Source organism: Lates calcarifer, linkage group LG15 (assembly GCF_001640805.2).
Source record: "Lates calcarifer isolate ASB-BC8 linkage group LG15, TLL_Latcal_v3, whole genome shotgun sequence".
Classification (NCBI taxonomy): Eukaryota; Metazoa; Chordata; class Actinopteri; family Centropomidae; genus Lates; species Lates calcarifer.
The window spans coordinates 19956849-19973930 of record NC_066847.1 but is presented as its reverse complement, the minus strand read 5'-3'; the positions used below and the strand labels follow the sequence as shown (position 1 = coordinate 19973930).

General features: G+C 40.0%; 2 protein-coding genes across 8 annotated transcripts in view; one reads left to right on the top strand and one right to left on the bottom strand.

The window, feature by feature from the left end:
- rpl34 (ribosomal protein L34) overlaps positions 1-17082 on the top strand; it is a 750063-nt gene that overhangs the window by 111867 nt on the left and 621114 nt on the right. The window lies entirely within an intron of this gene.
- kcnip4a (potassium voltage-gated channel interacting protein 4a) overlaps positions 1-17082 on the bottom strand; it is a 120271-nt gene that overhangs the window by 8868 nt on the left and 94321 nt on the right. The window contains exon 2 of one of the 7 annotated variants that reach the window (XM_051076213.1): positions 424-523. The exons of 4 other annotated variants lie outside the window; for them this stretch is intronic. In XM_051076213.1, the coding sequence (XP_050932170.1) occupies positions 424-523 (100 nt within the window). Of the gene's footprint in view, positions 1-423; positions 524-6565; positions 6597-15429; positions 16098-17082 lie in introns of those variants that run through there. 2 more of the 7 variants (XM_051076214.1, XM_018690336.2) reach the window with 2 other exon arrangements.

Genomic DNA, 17082 nt, shown 5'->3' with positions numbered 1-17082 from the left:
GTGAGAGTATATATGTGAGTGTTCACTGAATGAATGCCATGACATGCAAACATAGTTTTTAGCTGCAACCACCTCAATGGAGGGAATTAAAATCATTTTAATAGGCTGTAGAGAAAAATGGACAAAACAAATCTTTGTAAAATATCACATCATTTCACACATTCAAAGAGCATCTGCTTACTTCCCAACTACCAGAGCAAAATGTGGTATGTGCAATGTAAAAAGAAAAGTAAAAAAAGATTTCTAAAAATAAATGTTGTAGCTGAACTTTGGCCCATGCAATCATGTGTGACTAAATCCTATATTGAGTGTATGCCCCCATACCAAGAAAAGCCACAGAAAGTAAAAGCATCCTAGATAACAACCACAGAAAAATCATCACAGAGAGAGACAGAGAGAGTGAGACATCCTTGGAAGAGCCACTTGCTTTGATTACTGGAGGATGGCTTTTTGGCTGTGGAGCATGGAAAGAGCCTCATGAGTCGAGCTCTCACCCCGCGCTTGTGGACAATCTCAGGGTAACCTGGGAAATACAGCATTAGGTATTACCCAGGTAACTAATAGCCTCAGCACATTCTAGGAAAATTGGACATGCAAGAGGTGAAGGTGACTCAGAGTTCATATAGACATAAAGCTAAATCTCATAGCTGGTTCTTCAGGACAACAACACACAATTTTGCTACACCAGGCAGCTCTACAAGACAGCCAGAGATGACTTCTTCAAATTGGCAGACTTAAAAGTAACAGAAATTATATAAGTAAACTTAACAATCACAGAATCCTGAAGACAAGCACACACCACTGGACTGGAATGAACACAAATTGCTACAACATCTGTGGTGCCTCTGCTACGAGCTACAGTGGTTAAATTGCTGTTGTTTTGCATTTGTGTGAAATTACAGCAACTAACATAGCTGCAGAGTCTTATTGAAGTCATGTTAATGGATCTGTCAAGCTGTACACAGGCACAGCAGTGCTTCGAGCTAAACGCTAACATTAGCCTGCTACTGTAATAGGCTCTCAATGAAAATGTTTAGCAGGTTATGTTTACCATGTTCATCATCTTAGTTTAGGATGTTAGCATGCTCCCTATATATGTCATCACTGCGAGCCATGAAGAAGTGGTGCACTGGGTTACATGACTTATTAATAAGTCTCCCAGCACATTGTAGGTCATCAGTGTAAAAAAACTCTGAATATGATACGGCACCTGTGACCTCACATGAGGATGTAATTTAATATGTCATAAGTTGTCAATCCTTTTCACACATAGCCAAACATGCTGCTTGACAAAAGAGTATTTTCTGTGTCACTGTACCAAAGGTCGTCTAAGGTTTGAATTGATGACCACAGTATACAAATAATTCTCTTATGTTCTAGGTAGCACATCTCTTGAGTATAAAAGTTATTAAGTAATAAGTTCACAACCTTGCCTAAAAGCACACAAGTCCATTTCCCCTCCCGCTCCTGGCTATTCTGAAAAATTTAGTGTGAGGTTAGACAGCAGCAGTGACTGTTCAGATGAGCCCTCAGGCACTGAAAACCATTTGTCAATCACATCAGCACTTAATTCATTTCGAGGCTGCGATTTCAGGTAAAAATAATAGCAGAGCTAGAGCTCACAGCATGTTTATAACTTGTAAACCTAACATCAATATGGCCAATGGGAGTTGTAAGAGGCCTCTATAAAACTGGGCTATAAAGGGACACGGTGGTCACAATTACATCACTGAATGGAGGCTGTGTAAAGTGCCTCATAAATTTACAACCTGGCCTGGCAGCATCATGAAGGTCCAGCAGAAAACTGGGCGGAAGAAGAATGGCTCAGTGTAAAACTACTGTGCAAGAAAAAAATAATACCTTAATATGGTTGCTGTGTTGCAAGTATAAATCAGTTCAATAAGGTGATCAGAGGGAAAGTCTTGAGCCATGTGTAAAATCAATACGACAACTTACCCCCCCCCAAAAAACAAAAAAAAAAGTCAGAAAATACAGTTAACACATTTTTACATAATTTAAATGGACAAATTCTAATTTTCACCTGATGATAGCACTATATGAAAAGTTACATTAAAATTCATCCTCAGGGGGACATTAATGTATGTACCAAATTTTGTTGAGCTATTTCACAAAAAAAAAAACGAAAAATGTTCCTCCCCACTGCAGCTACCACGGCAGCAAATTACATTACATGAGCAAAATTAATCACTTTTTATGTTATTATGTTGTTATATTATTTATGGCTTAAAGCATGATTTCTTATTTCAAAGTATTCAAAGGCTGAGAAAGACCCCTGACAGAAAAGTTTCAAAGTCAAAAATGACTGCAGTCTCAGCCTTTTTCACCCTGACAGTGTTTGGAGTTAAATACTGCACAGACAAAGAGCAGATGGTGAAAAGCTCTTGGCTCTGATCTGGCACAGTTTACACAGTGACCAACATTATGGTGCACAACAAATGTCTCAACTATAAAAGAAACTATTGGCACTGTTAGTCTTGATGTCAGCTTAAGGCCAGTTCTTCTCACCCTCTATGATGACACAATAACTTTGAGATTTAGAGGATGAAGACACTCTGTGAAGCTCGCATCTGTTCTTGTTACCTGCCTGACACACACCTTCCTTCCTGAGTGGAGAGGAGACGTCTGAGTGCCCTCACTGAGGTTGAACTAGACAGATGTTGCTTTTGTTACCAAGATATATTAGTCTTGACAGGGAGCTGGCTTTATTTGGAAGCATTACTGTACTATACAGAGATATCCTTTCTTGTTCAAGGACAGTGTGGTGGGCTTCAGTGCTTTCTTCAGCACCTGAACAATGAGTTTGGAGATGCAGTGCAGACATTGTTATTGAAAGAGAATAATCAGATGATCTGTTCTATTACAAACAGAACTGAAAGCATGACTGTTGGTGAAAAGTTGAACCAACACATTGGCAACAAAAACTGATCTCTAAAGTGGAATAAAGCAGCATGAGTGACACAGCGCTTAATCAGGCAGGAAAAGAGCATGCAGTCATGGCTGTCTGATTAATGTTTGCCCTTTCAGTTTATTGACAAAATGGATCTGACGCTTGAGTATGTGTGTGATAATGTAGAGAGCAGCTTGTGCTGTGACCCTGTGCCCTTACCCACAAAGATCAAAGTTCACTGTTTTGCTGGATCTGCATCATTTGTATCCAATTTACTAAAAACCATAAACTGGTGTTGTTGTCCTGAAGAATCAAGTATATGAAACAAGAGAATTCTGTAAAGTCTAAACATTTTACATGTTACTGATTCAGTCATTACGTGCACACACAGACATACTGTCATGCCATACTTTTGCCTTCCTCGAAAAAAAAAAAAAGCTTGTTGAGTGACTGCTTTTACAATGGCAGGTTGTAGCTGACGGAACAGCTCATCAGAAATGTAATTCATTGCCACCTCTGAGTAACAAAGCTGCCCTGGCCATTTTGCCCTGAAGCAATACAAGAGAATGAAATTGAATGCCCTGTAAGGGTAATAAACAAAGAAAAATGCCTCAGCAAAATATAATTACCATGGGGCGTAGTGTGACTAGCTTTGTAGACTATAACAATAAAATGGTCTACTACACAGTATCTTCTTTATCAATGAGCTGACAAAGCCACAAAAATACTTAAACCCTGAAAAATGAATGTGAGAATATTATCCCCCCAAAATGAGTCTGGACTGATCAATCATAGCTCAACTGCTACACCACCCCAAGGTTTGTGATTTAAGAGTCATTTATCTCAAAGGTAAAGTCAAGCTAGAGGGTAAAACCTCACTAGCCTTAAATCAATGGAATCCATGAACTGAAAAGGAGTGGCTAATAAATATTTGATCAATCTATATCAAGTACATACTAAAATGTATTCTGTTAACCACGCATGGCTACTTAAAATCAATAAATCTTGGGTCAATTCTTGTGCTGAAGCACACAGTTTGATGAACGGTGGTGCTGAGCTGGCTGCTTCTTTGTTGCATCATGAGGGTGTATGTACAGTAAGTGCTACACAGAGGCAAATGATGGCCTGGGGGACTACATGGGATGGATTAATTTAATTGAGTAAGCGCAAAAGCGTACTTGGTTTACGATTCCAATGAGAATTATTAAAAAGATCTATGATGGGGACAGTCTAGGTTTAATCTCTGTGAAATTGGCTGAGATAGGTTTTAATTTCAGGCACTGATAGCATTCATTAGACCCTGTATTCCTCGCTGTCTGTCTTTTACTCAGCTGTTATAAGCCATTTTTCCCCTATATTTTCGGACTTAAATAGTAGCTAGATCTGTGTGCATGACACTAGCGCCATGTGTCTTTTCTCAAGAGCTACTGTTTGTGTGTGTTCCTCTGTGTGTATCTGAGACAAGGTCTTAACTTATACAATTTGGCTCCTCTCTGTCCCTTTAGTACTGTGGTGCCAAGGAGGTGTGGCTCACAAAAGTAGGCCATGACTCCAGTGGAGCGCAACTTATCTTATAGTTTACATGATAGTGTTACAGGCAGCAGCACCTAGCATGTGAGCTTATACAGCTTCGGTAGTGATCTGAGGATCTTTGACCACACTTGGACTCTGTGTTACACTTAATGGCCAAATTAGTCTAATTGAATGAGTCTCAGAATACCTCTCTGGGTTTAACTTAATGCTTAGAGTAGGAAAGCTTTTTTCCATACAGGTAATGTGAAAACCACTTTAAATAATGGAAAAGCCAAAGCATAGTCTTTTGGTTTTGACAACATAACCCAAGTACACTCCCATCAGCTTTTCCATACCACAAGTAACACCAACATCCTCAGTCACACATCATACATATTTTGTCAATGATTCAGCTGAGTAGTATGTAATTTATGAATGGAAAATGTAGATCAATTAACTGACTAAAACTTCTGTAATGATAAAATCCAGTCATGATAGATGAGTAATGATCCATAAAGGAATAAAATGACCCTGAAACTTATATATTACTGATATACTAATATATTTTTTAGGAAAACTGGCTGGCTGTGTAATTTCTTTACCTTTTAAAGGTAGACTTCGTGGTGCAGACTTTTTATGAGTCAACATATGTGTAATTTCACAACAAATATAAGCAGTAAAAATCTTAATTAGCACCGTTTTTATCAGATTGGTGCATGACACTTCAGGCTTAACCATGTGCAAATAGACTACATTAGTGTGACATAGCTGTAGGTGTAAAATAAAAAAAAGGTTGTCATCCGGGCAGTAAATCACTGACGATCTGATAAGAATGTCTCTTGTTTAAAAGGATTTGTGGCTGGTTGAACATTCCTTACTGTCAACTGAAATTGACATGAATCAGATTTCCTCACTTAAACTAACGCAACCACTGTGAGGTTTCCCATCGATAAGATCCCACTTCTGATGACACACCATCCTAACAAAGTAACACCTGAACCGAACTCAACACTGATCTTATCTCAACCTGCGCTCACTCCTAATATAGGCTGTTTTATGTCCTGGCAATACAACACAGAAAAATCAAACACCAATCTTAGGGTGTTGAGTTCAAGGCTGCACTGTTTCTACTGCTGTCCATGTAAGGGCAAAATATGTAAACATCAGTCAGGTGTGGATGACGAAAGCAGCATTGGTTGAAACGATCAGTGAGTTACTTTTAGGCTTAATGCTGAAATGACAATTTGTTATCTCAGGGAAATTCAAATTGGAATTTGATTTCTTGGGTTTCAGTATGATTTGATCATTGCTTTTGGCACATTATAATCAGTAGTCATTTTCTGAGACATTTCAAGTCCCATATGTGAGCGATCTTATCTGGTGGACACCAGCGTTGCTGCCCTCCCATCTTTCATGCAAATTCATGTGTCTCTTAGTAATCACTGCAGAGAATGAATTGGAACATTGATTACTTTGCTGAGTTAGTTATTCATTGAGAGATTCGGTCAGTGACCTGCATACTGTACTATCATACCATTAACAAGATATTCCCTCAAGTTATGCGCAAAAGTCATGGTCTGATTTCCTATATATTTGCTTTACTCTAGTCTTAAAATGAATGTGTAATGAGACTGGATGGCAGGAGAGTGAACAGCTAATGTTTATGGGGTGTTTTGGGAACGCTTTTTTGGAGCTGAGCCTCAATCAGGACACTAGAAAATGTCTTACTCCATGTGGTGTTCCCTACCCACTATACCTACAGGTATTTTACTGCACAAAAATACATGACTTAAAGATATTTTCCACAAAGATTTACTAAGTATTTTTTGATGTAATGCTTCCTCTGTCACTTTCTAACTTCTTTCTGAATTGACTGAATTGATTTATTTAACAGTGAATGCAATGAAGGGAATCTTTTGACATGTTTACTGTCCTCACACTGGCTGTTAACAACAGTGGTTCGCAGGTGTTAATCTCTTAACGCCTTAATCTGTCTCCTGCAAATCTTGAGACAGATGGTATCAAAGTCAAAATCAGTGAATTACTGTCTCTTTCATGAGGAAAGTCTAAACCAAAAAGAAACATACAATTTCATGGCAACAACTGATGAACATGTTAATAAATTGGTAAAATAAGAAAACATACCTTTGAACAAGTCAAAATTCATAACTCATAGCTGGGGGAAAAAGAAAAAAACAGAGCTTGTTTAATTGCCTGATATTTAAGTCAAAGCTAATGATTTGCCACATGCTATGCTGACTGGTCAATACCTCTCCTGTCTCTCTAAAGGTCACCTCAGTATTAGTAACAGTGTACACATGGAACATTTACAGAAGGTCATATTGTTATATGGTCAGTTACACAAATGTAGAGGCAAAGCCTTTTGGACAAATTAAATCTGAACCAATCAGCAAAAGAGCCTGGGCATAGGAGGCCCGATATTTATTGTGTCAGTGTGCAAGGTTCATAACAACACCTCATTCCAGTGTTTAAGTCCCAAGGCTGCATGTTGTTTTTGAGCAAAACAGGGACAAATGTGACAGACACTTGGCAGCTAGCAATTAACTGAAATTATACCCAGTGAGACGGTGGATGAGGACGGCAGATGAGCAGTCTCTGGCAGCCTGGCCAGCGGTGGATTTTATCTGTGCTGGAATGATTCCCAAAAAGACCAGAGTGATATCAAACTGACCTGCTCACCTGGACTTACACCAACGTTACTGGCACAAGTCACCTCTCAGACAAATACCAAATTGGGGAAAGTGCTGTTTTGCTATTTTGATCTATTGCTTCTGTCTTAAATACATCTGCTTGCAAGCTAACGGCTCTCTGCTTCTTTTAAAGGTGCAAAACATACAGACAATAAATTGATGTAATGCTAAAATACAATGTGTTAAAACTTGAAACACGGCCAGATGAGATAGAAATATTGCAGTTGATTGAAAAGGCATTTAATATATAGTCTAGTGTGAAATAGTTAGGTGAAATCAGTTGCAGTTTAATACTGTCCAAAAGCTCAGGAGATTGCTTTACTATTGCTTCACTGGAATGGGAAGTTTTGGATACATTCTGCAACTCTGTCGAAATTGGAAGGCAATGAGTAAAAGTGTGAGCGCAGCATCTTTTTCCTGAGGTTATCAGTTTTACTTGCTTATACGAATCTGAAACATTCTCATTGTGCATATAGAGGAGAGTTGGATCTGTTACCATGAACCTACCTGCATGTCACAAGGCACAAGGTTGTCTACACCCTCCTCCAGAACAAAAATCCCAACAGAAATATAACACCTGAACAAATAAGTGAACTGTGAAAAGGTGAATGGAAATGCAACTGAAAATATAGTGCCTACATATCCAGATTCGCCTGAAGACAGAAGATAAAACATCTAGCTCCTTTCCAAAGGCTGACTTTGCCTTTCCTGAGGTGTAATAAATTCCCCTCTATAGCACCAAATATTTTCTAATACTCCAAAACAAATTATAGCCAACATCCAGAATACCAGAGCTGCCAACAGTGGACATCTGCTGATTACTATTCTGCTTTTGCAAGTGTTAGATCTGCAGATCCAAGTCAATAAAAGAAAAGTAATTCAAACACAGTCCCCACTGTGTAATGAGAAAGGCTCATTTTATATCAGATAAATCACCCGGACGATGAGGGAGGTGGATACAGATCTGCCATTTTTTCCCATTTGGTGGGCCCAAATACAAATAAGCCCTAAGATTGGAGCCGTGGAGAGCGATATGTCATTCCTGTTATTTAATAATACAGCCTCCAGTTCCGTATGGCAGGCAGAAAAATGGCAGTGAATGTGACTTAGGAACAGGAAGACAGGAAGGCAGGGTCGCTGCATGGCCTGTCTTAAAACCAAAGCCAATTCGGTGCATTACTGAGACAACAAAAACCAAGTGTCTGTGCCGCAGTCCTGAATAAAAACACTGATTTGCATTTTAAATCTTTTCTTTTACTTATCATGGGACATGACACCAAGTTTTGTGCCTCACTGCCAATGATGAAAGGCAGATCCAAATAAATCTGACTCCAAGAAGACTGGGAATAGACCTGTGTAAACAACCAAATGGATTGAGGCCTTGTTGATTCCCTTTTGGTTGGCTACTGCAAGACAGAAAGCAAAGTAGCACAAAATCCAAAGGCTATTTACTCGAAAAAAGAACATCTTAGCCATCACTTCTGCTCTACTGCCTCATGTACTTACAGTAGTTATAATCAGTTTAAACAAGCCAATTTGAGTTAAGGAAATGTTAGTGTCTTCAAGCCAGGAGGTTAATTTTTCAGCCTTAACATAGATGTCAAATAAAATGCTGTCCTTTGGTGTTCTGAACTGAGTGTGAGTGACAGCGCTGACTGGAGTGCTGGGGACTGGATGCCAAGGTTCTTTATGAGAGAGAGCATGCTCTCCTGCTGGCCATAATGACCCACCATCAGAGGGCTGAGACATTTATTGGAATCTGGGGGAAGAGCAGTGCATGCTTTTAATTGCAATCATTTGTCACTTTGAAGTGTTTCAATAATAGTCTGTCTCTGAGAAAACCTTGCTTGGCACTGGAGGGAAAGGTTCTCTGCCCTTTCTACTCCAGTCATTTTAAAGATTATAAGGTGGTACAATGGGGGAAGTTTTCACATACTTCAGCCTCAAAACTTAGAGCTTTCATGGCAAAAAAAAAAAAAAAAGGAGCAGGTCTTTATGACTCACTTCCAAGTGAGTCATCTGTACTCCAGTCCCTGACAGGAAACTCACAGTGATGCTACTAGTCACTCGGAAAAGTGCATCAATGTATTTATGGCTTTTATTCTGACAAGATTTACACTGTTTGTAGTTCACAGTCTGAGATACCAAAACAGACATGTGGACTAAAATCAATTTTTTTATATATTGTATGTATACAGTATATAGAAAATATATATTGTAGCTCAGTCGAAAGACAAACAATATATCCATACTGGGGCAAAATGGCATGTGTGTGGCAAGATTAATCACCAGACTTTCCAAAAGTGAAACACAATTGGCTCAGAGGGCTGCTTATCTTTTTACATACTTAATTACTTTCATTACTGTGATGAAAAGGTCAATGCTGGTTTTGTGAAAAAAAAAAAAAAAAAAAAGATTTATGGTCGGCAACACCATCCAATTTCACTTCACGATCTGTGTTTGTGATTTTTTCCTGAATTCTGTGTTTCTCTTTGTACATCCATTATGTCATTACAAAAAGGATAATTAATATTTCATGTGCTGGGACAATTAATCCTGGCATCACAGCTGATGATGTGTGATATCCTATAAGACACAGTGCAAATTAAAACTAATCCCTATGCAGCAAATGGTTTCACTATACTATAGAAGTCACTGGTGATGAGATTGGTTCACTGTAGATACAAGTCAGCACTTTCTATAACAATGTTCTCTTTGCATTAGTGCAGCCAACTGAAGTTCGCAGACTATTCCCACCACTTCCCTTTCATCAGAAACTTTATCTTCAATCGGCAGAGGGAATGAATACACTCAAAGTTTGGGTAGAGTTGGGGGAAAAAAAAGAACAATCTGAACCAAGACAGTGTGCAGATTTTTTTCAACAATGGAAATTAGATGAAACCATAAAGCCTGGTACATTCAACACATCTGCAAAATAAAACAGCAATTAGCTATACTGTTGGCAAGGAACTACTGCATTATGCATGAGAACCTATGTCCTTAATTATGGAAAATATTGTTGCTGGATTCATATGGAAACATGATTATTAATTTTGTTGGCTAATTAAAGTCATGAACATGCTGAATGAGCATACTTAGTGTATAGCCTTGATTGAAAATAAATACCACGTGTGGCTTCAAAGCTCTAGAGATAGTTAAAGGTTTATGAAAGACTATTTTTCTTCTTTTTATAACAATGCTTGAGCTTTAATATGCATTATTTTTCTTTAATAGGACTAACAATCTGCTGTATGATATTTGAATTAATGAATATCACAAAACTCAACAAGCATATTCATATTTAATAACATCTGAGAATATCACATGGTGGTGCTTTAGAGACACTGTACATTATACTGCATCTCTGCACTGCTATTGAACAGAGTTCATAATTAAATACATCTTTAAGAATACAACCTGCCTCCAGTTGCCTCTTCCACAGGGAGCCTTTAAGCACTGCAATCATCCATACCAGATTCTTGGCTCAAAAGCATCTGTCATCCTCCCTCTATCAGAATTTATTATCTGTGATGTGTTCATCAAAATTGATTGCTTGAGTAATACTTGTCCTTGCTTTCCTGACTCAGATTGACAGGCCGAGTCCTCTTACTTTCAGCTCCTCCGCTGTGCGCTTTCTACCTTAAAAGACACCAGAGGGACCAATAACTTAGGACACTCAGGCAAAGGTTAAGTCAATCATGTCACCGCTCTAAACAGGCATCATGGAAAATACCCAAAGGGTAATTGGGCCAGTTGATTGTTGTCCTTTAAATGGGTTAGTAAGTGGATGAACAATTACAGCTTGCAGGGGAGCTGCTCACAAAATACCTCACACTTCACTACCTGTAACTGAGTCAGTGTTTCCATATATTAAGCTTTTAAACCCTGCTGCTTGCTTGAGTAATAATGAGATTCATTTCCACAATGCACATTGGCAATTAAATTAACTGGGCAGGATCTTAAATGGCATCATCTGAAATAATGAAAAAGATGCTAAACACTTCTACGGACTCGATGATGGATGTGTGACTCAACAAAGAAAACAATCCCGTAAAGATGCAGTGCAGTTTATACCACGCCCATAAAACAGTGAGTGTACGTGTGTGTATGTGTGTGTTTGGGAAATGTACACACTTCTGCACTTAACAAAATGAAGACCACACTTCAATATTTTACAGTGTTTCACATTTCAGTATAGGCAATGAAGATATAACAGTAAAGACTCTGACTAACATAGTCAGCTTTGGACTCCAAAACATAACAGTGATTCTCATACTGTAGGTTGGCTTTGCACCCACTTGATGTGATTATCAATGACAGGCACGTCAGAACTGCTAGATCACAACTAAATGCCACACAACAACAGCAGAAAGGTCATTCATAATTCTCTATCAGAAAAATTCAACTGGCTTGTTTGACGTTTCAAAGTCTCTCAAAGTTTTGCCACCTGTTTCAGATCTGTATTTTTTCCCATGTTCCTCCGGTATACAGCTATGCTAGCTGTTCTGTGAAGCTATATGTGAGCTAAATGTGAGCTAAACACTAACATCAGCATGCAGGTAGTGTTTTCACCATTTTAGATTAGCTTTGTTAGCAAAGCAATGTACTGAAACTAGGTGAAAAATCAACCAAAGTTCTTCAGATTTATCCTCTTGGGACCATGAATATCTGGACAGAATTTACTGACAATCCAACTTAAATGTAGTTCTCTCTGCACCTACTTTAATCACATTTTGTGGTTCAACTCAGTCCTTCATGCACCAACTAGCTGACCCACCACAGCTCTGACCTGCTCATTACTGTAGAAACCACAACACTCTCCATTAAGTGAAAACAGACAATCGGCAGCAAAACCAGCGCAGGTCAGTGCTGACACTAACTCTCTCTGCTGCCAGGCCATAAATCCCTATCAAGGACACAGAGAACACGAGAACCTTGTTAGATGAATATCAGTGCTAAGACACTCTCTGTGCTCCCTCCCGATAATAGCAAATGGCGGGTCCAAATTGACACAGCGCTCCATCCTGGTTTGGGTAATGGTGTACTTGTGAATGTGTGTGTGTATGTGTGTGTGTGCGTGTGTGTGACTGAGGGGTACGGGTTTGGGGCTGTGTACTGAACTAGAGAATTATTTATCATTGTGTGACAGATGATTAGTCTGCACCCTATGAGGCTTAGTTCAGCACTTTGCATTGTAAGTAGAAATGCACATATGTGTGGAAAGAATCTGTGTGTATGTATGTGTGTGTGTGTGTGTGTGTATGAGAGAAACAAAAACTGACATTTGTTCCCTGTTAAATTGCAGTACAAGCATATCAGACCAAGCAAATCAGGACTGGGAAATAAGATACATTTCTACAAAAGTAATCAAATTTCAGGGGGAGCTCATTATACCATTTTCCAAGCTAAGCTGAGCCCACATTCAGCCAGCTGCAGTGGTATTCTAATACTAGCCTTGGCATAGTTAGCAGCAATACATGCAGACATCAGTCCAGCTACATTCATAATTAAACTGAAAGCAGCTACTCTTAGCTGCTTGCCAGGCCTTGCTCATATTCACAGTACAATGCTCTGGTGATTGTGCACGACCTGATGCAATGATCTTGTTATATTTCTCCAACATGGAAGCATTCCAATGGCAGGCAGAGGCTGCTAACAAACTTTGTTTCCAGGTCTGAAGTCCTTACAATCTGTGCAGTAGAAGTGAACAGAGTGTACAGTCCGTGTTGGCCAGACAGAACCTTCTCTGCTTGTGATGTGTGGTCTGCTATGACTTGATCTTTACAAAGCTTACAGTTTCTTTTTGCTGCCAGCTGATGCTACAGTTAAGCATGGAGCAGTGAACAATACATGCAGAGCATGCTCTCAGCTCATATTCGCTCCTCTGAAACACCTCTGGAAAGTTGCCAGTTCAAATCTGCAGTCCAGCTGAGAAGCTCCCTCAGCTTTTACCACACAGAGGCTTTTAAAGCAAGACCTTTATCCCCCAGTGGAGCTGCTCAGGTGGCCGGGAGTAGAGGGATGTGATCGTACTGGGCAGCTCCCAGCTGTGAACATGTCTGACCGTATGAATGTTAAGCAGAGCGTGCACGCTCAGTGAAACATTTTCCCAGGAGGTTTTATAAAAATAAAAAGGTAAAAAGAAAACATTTTTAGTTATTGCAGAAGGTGACAGCTGCAAAAAGAGATCTGTGTAACAAAAACGTAAACAAAGGTAATTCTATATGACTGTTGGGTTTAGATAAAAATGAAGCAGTGGCTCAGTGGTCAGGGCTATCACTTTAAAGCAAGAACGTCCTGGATTCCATTCTCAGCTGTGGCCCTTTCACTTTTCTGTACAGAGTTGAAGCAATTAGTTTAGCTGATTAATTGATTAGTAAATTGACAGAATTAATTTCCAACAATTTTAGTGTTAGGTATTAGGTTTTGAGCTGTTGGTTGGGTGAAACAAGCATGTGATGGACAGTATTCACTGTTCCACTGATCATAAAAATAACCGACAGATGAATGGTCAGATGCAGCTCTGGTGACGTTGAAGCTCAAACAAATCATTTGATCATTTTTCAAGTAAGGATTTGCTGGTCCTAGATTCTTAAATATGAAGATTTGATGCTATTCTTTGTTTTGTAAGAGCACTTTACACTGTTGAATCAAAAAAGCCATTTATCTCAATTTTTCACTGCTTTCTTTCATTTTACCGGCAAAATATTTAAGTGATTCATTGTGAAAATAATCAATGGATTAAGCAATAATACAAATATGGTGGTAATTGTTATTTGCATCCCTAGTTTGAATGTTCGATCTGCTTTTGCATGGCTTCATTTTGAGGGTTTAGTTTCCTCCTGGCCCGAAATACGTGCACCTCACATGATTTTAAGATATTTCAGATTCCAGCACCCACAGACAGGATTGCCAGTGTCACTATGTAATAACAGATTTGTGAGCTCTCATTTTCAAGACAATTTCCATAATTGTGACAAGATAATCAGACTAATTTTTACCCCCTCCCCCACCTCTAATGCCTTCCCCTCTTTTTCTCCTGAACATGACTTCAAACACATGCACCACATCAATACCTGTATTGACTGTTTGTCAGGCACCACAAGCTCAGATGGCAGATATTCTGTAAGTAATTACACTCTGAGACACCTGTGTGAAATACAGATCACATCAGCAAGCAAACACGCCCAGCTTTGACGTCTGTATCATCTCACCACAGAAAATAATCAATATCACGTCGGCAGCATCTGGAAACGTGGTGCGAGGGGAGAGCAAGTTTCAACTCGCCGCTGTTTGGTGAAGCATGTAAACGGTTACGCTGAGCATGAGGTTCACTGTTCCCCCAAATGAAAACACTGCTCCCATGTGCCTTTGAAATAACACAGCCACAGCCGATACACAGACACTAACACCACCACGCTCCATCTAAACACTTCTCTCAGGTCAGGTCAGCTTTTTCCAGCTTGCTACTACACATTATCACTTTTTTCTGTTTACTTATTGTCTCTGAATCTGCACACAGCTTTGGAGACTTTTGACTGATTATCCTAATTAGAAGATAAGGCGTGTTTACTAAACAGCAGTCTGATGAATGGGCTGGCTTTGAGCTCAAACTGCTTACCATGCTGCTCTACTTTATTTAATGAGACAACTGCAGTAGATCCAAACTAAACAGTTTATTTAGGCCTGACACATTCTGTGCTTAGTGAGCCTGTCTGTGTCCTTAGTAGAGTATGATAGCTCTCCCTTGAGTGCACAAACTGATTGTATTATGTGCACAAAAACAGAGGAACCAGCCCCCTATACCAAAAAAAACATTGAACTCAGGAGCTTGCTCTCAGGCTTTTCTATCTCTCTGTACTGACAGACTCAAGGTTCCTGCCTCCCGTCACATCTCAAGCTCACACATATTTCTGTCGAATTTTCTGTTTTCATAACTTCAACTCATAAATTGAGACAGTCCATTTCTTTTTTTTTTCTGATTCATTGAGTCTCTCTTGCTTTGATACAGCGACCTCAATTAACTTGTCAAGTTTTCAAACTGCTGTCTTAGAAAACTCAAGTCTGTTTCAAAGGAGTTCTAGCAACTAAAGACTAACTGATAAATCAAGAGAATAGAGGCTGGAAATTGAGGGGAAATGACAGATTGAAAATGTATTAGCAATTTTCACAACACATTTTAGATCTATTACCGAGCAATCTTCATTGCAGCTGTGATTTCTCTACTCTGCGTCCTCTGTCTCCTCATTTCTGTCATTCTCTCCCTTGATTTCCAACATCTCTCCATCAGTGTCTTACCCTCTGAGAAGCTGATGAGCCCCAGAAGGTGCAGCAGCTTGATCGAAGCGAATACCAGCACCACGATGCCCACCGTCTGCAGTCCCTCTGTCTCCCAGATCACACTCAGCATTGCTCCACCCTCGGCCCACTCTCCGCCACCATACCCCGACCCGAAGCCAGAGCCTGAGCCGGCCTCCTCACCCTCGGGACCGCCGCCAGGACCAGCGCTGCCACCCGGCCCCGCACTCCAGTTCCCCTGCACCCACTCCAGCGCTACACTGGCCCACACGCACGGGCCGGGTGCCGGGAGGCACCCGCCTACTGCCCGCTCACTCCCTAAATCCAGTCTGGGTAAGGGTTAAAGTGGGACGAGGTTAAGGATCAGGCGAGCCCGAGCTGGTCAAGGGTTTGTGAGGAGCCTGAAGTCATTAAAGGTCTCTCTGATCTTGAGGGGTCAAGGAGAATTTAGAAAAGCTGACTCAAAGAGGGATAAAGTCCAGGCATGCTGATCTCAATGCTTCCTTCTTTCTCTTTCCTCTCCTCACAAATGAAGAGACATGTGAAGGCAGAGGAAAAGCAGGGAGAGCAAACTCTGCTCTTGTCTGATAGTTTGTGGCTCTCTCTCGCTCTTTCAGGCGCTCTGACTGCCTCACTGCAAAGTAAAGGGAGGGAAGATGAGAGGGAGTGGATATGAGTGAGGGAGTGGGGAGGGGGAGGGGGGTGTTGAGACAGAGGCAGAGGGGAGGTGTGGTGCTGGGAGATGCACAGCCTCTCATGAGCTACACATGTTCACTAACTGCAAACACGGAAACACAGGACAGAATGTGTCACTGAATGTTGATAATATGTCCGTTTTGAGTTATTGCATGTGTATTGGTGTGTTTAGACCCTACTGTATAGTCATGTGATTAAATCTTGATGTTGACACTGGTTTCAGGCTAGAAGAAGAACTGAAGTTGCAAATGAGGAGAAAAAAAGAGGGAAAAATAATTCCTTGCAGAAAAGCAGGATGGTTGGCAAAAACAATAGCTTTCTTGTAAGACGCTCCCTCATCACACTCTCACACACACACACACACACACACACACACAAAAAGAAGCCTCAAACTACTGTTGAAAAGAGGCTTTTGGAAACCTTCCTCACATGGCAATTAAAAAAAAGGAAGAAAACCCCATTGCTTTCATTCATAAAACCAGAATAAAAAAACATTCCTAAAAATGTCTACCTCTGTGACCACTGATTTTGCCCTCTCCAGGCTTTTAACACTTAGAGTGTTTGATGGATAAGAGGAATAGAGGAGTGGGGGGAGTCAGTACGGTCTCAGTGGTCTTTATATGTCCACTGTGTACACCAATGTAAGCACATAGGAAATGAGGAGAACATTTGTATTGCTCACACTGCTTCATTAAATGTAACAACTTCTTTTCAAAGGGAGTTTAATGCCTCTGAGATGAAGTGGAGTGATGGCGAGAACTAGCAAACTGTGAGTGAGTTTGTGTATGTGAGAGTGAGGTTGATTCATGTAGTCAGTGTTTGCAGCAAATGAGTGAAGACACTACCATCTACTGGCAATGCGCAGACTACAATAGTCATCATCCACCATGAGATTAACTGTTTATTTACAATAGGAAAAAAGCATCTGAAATAACTGAAATTCATTTAGGAAAATTA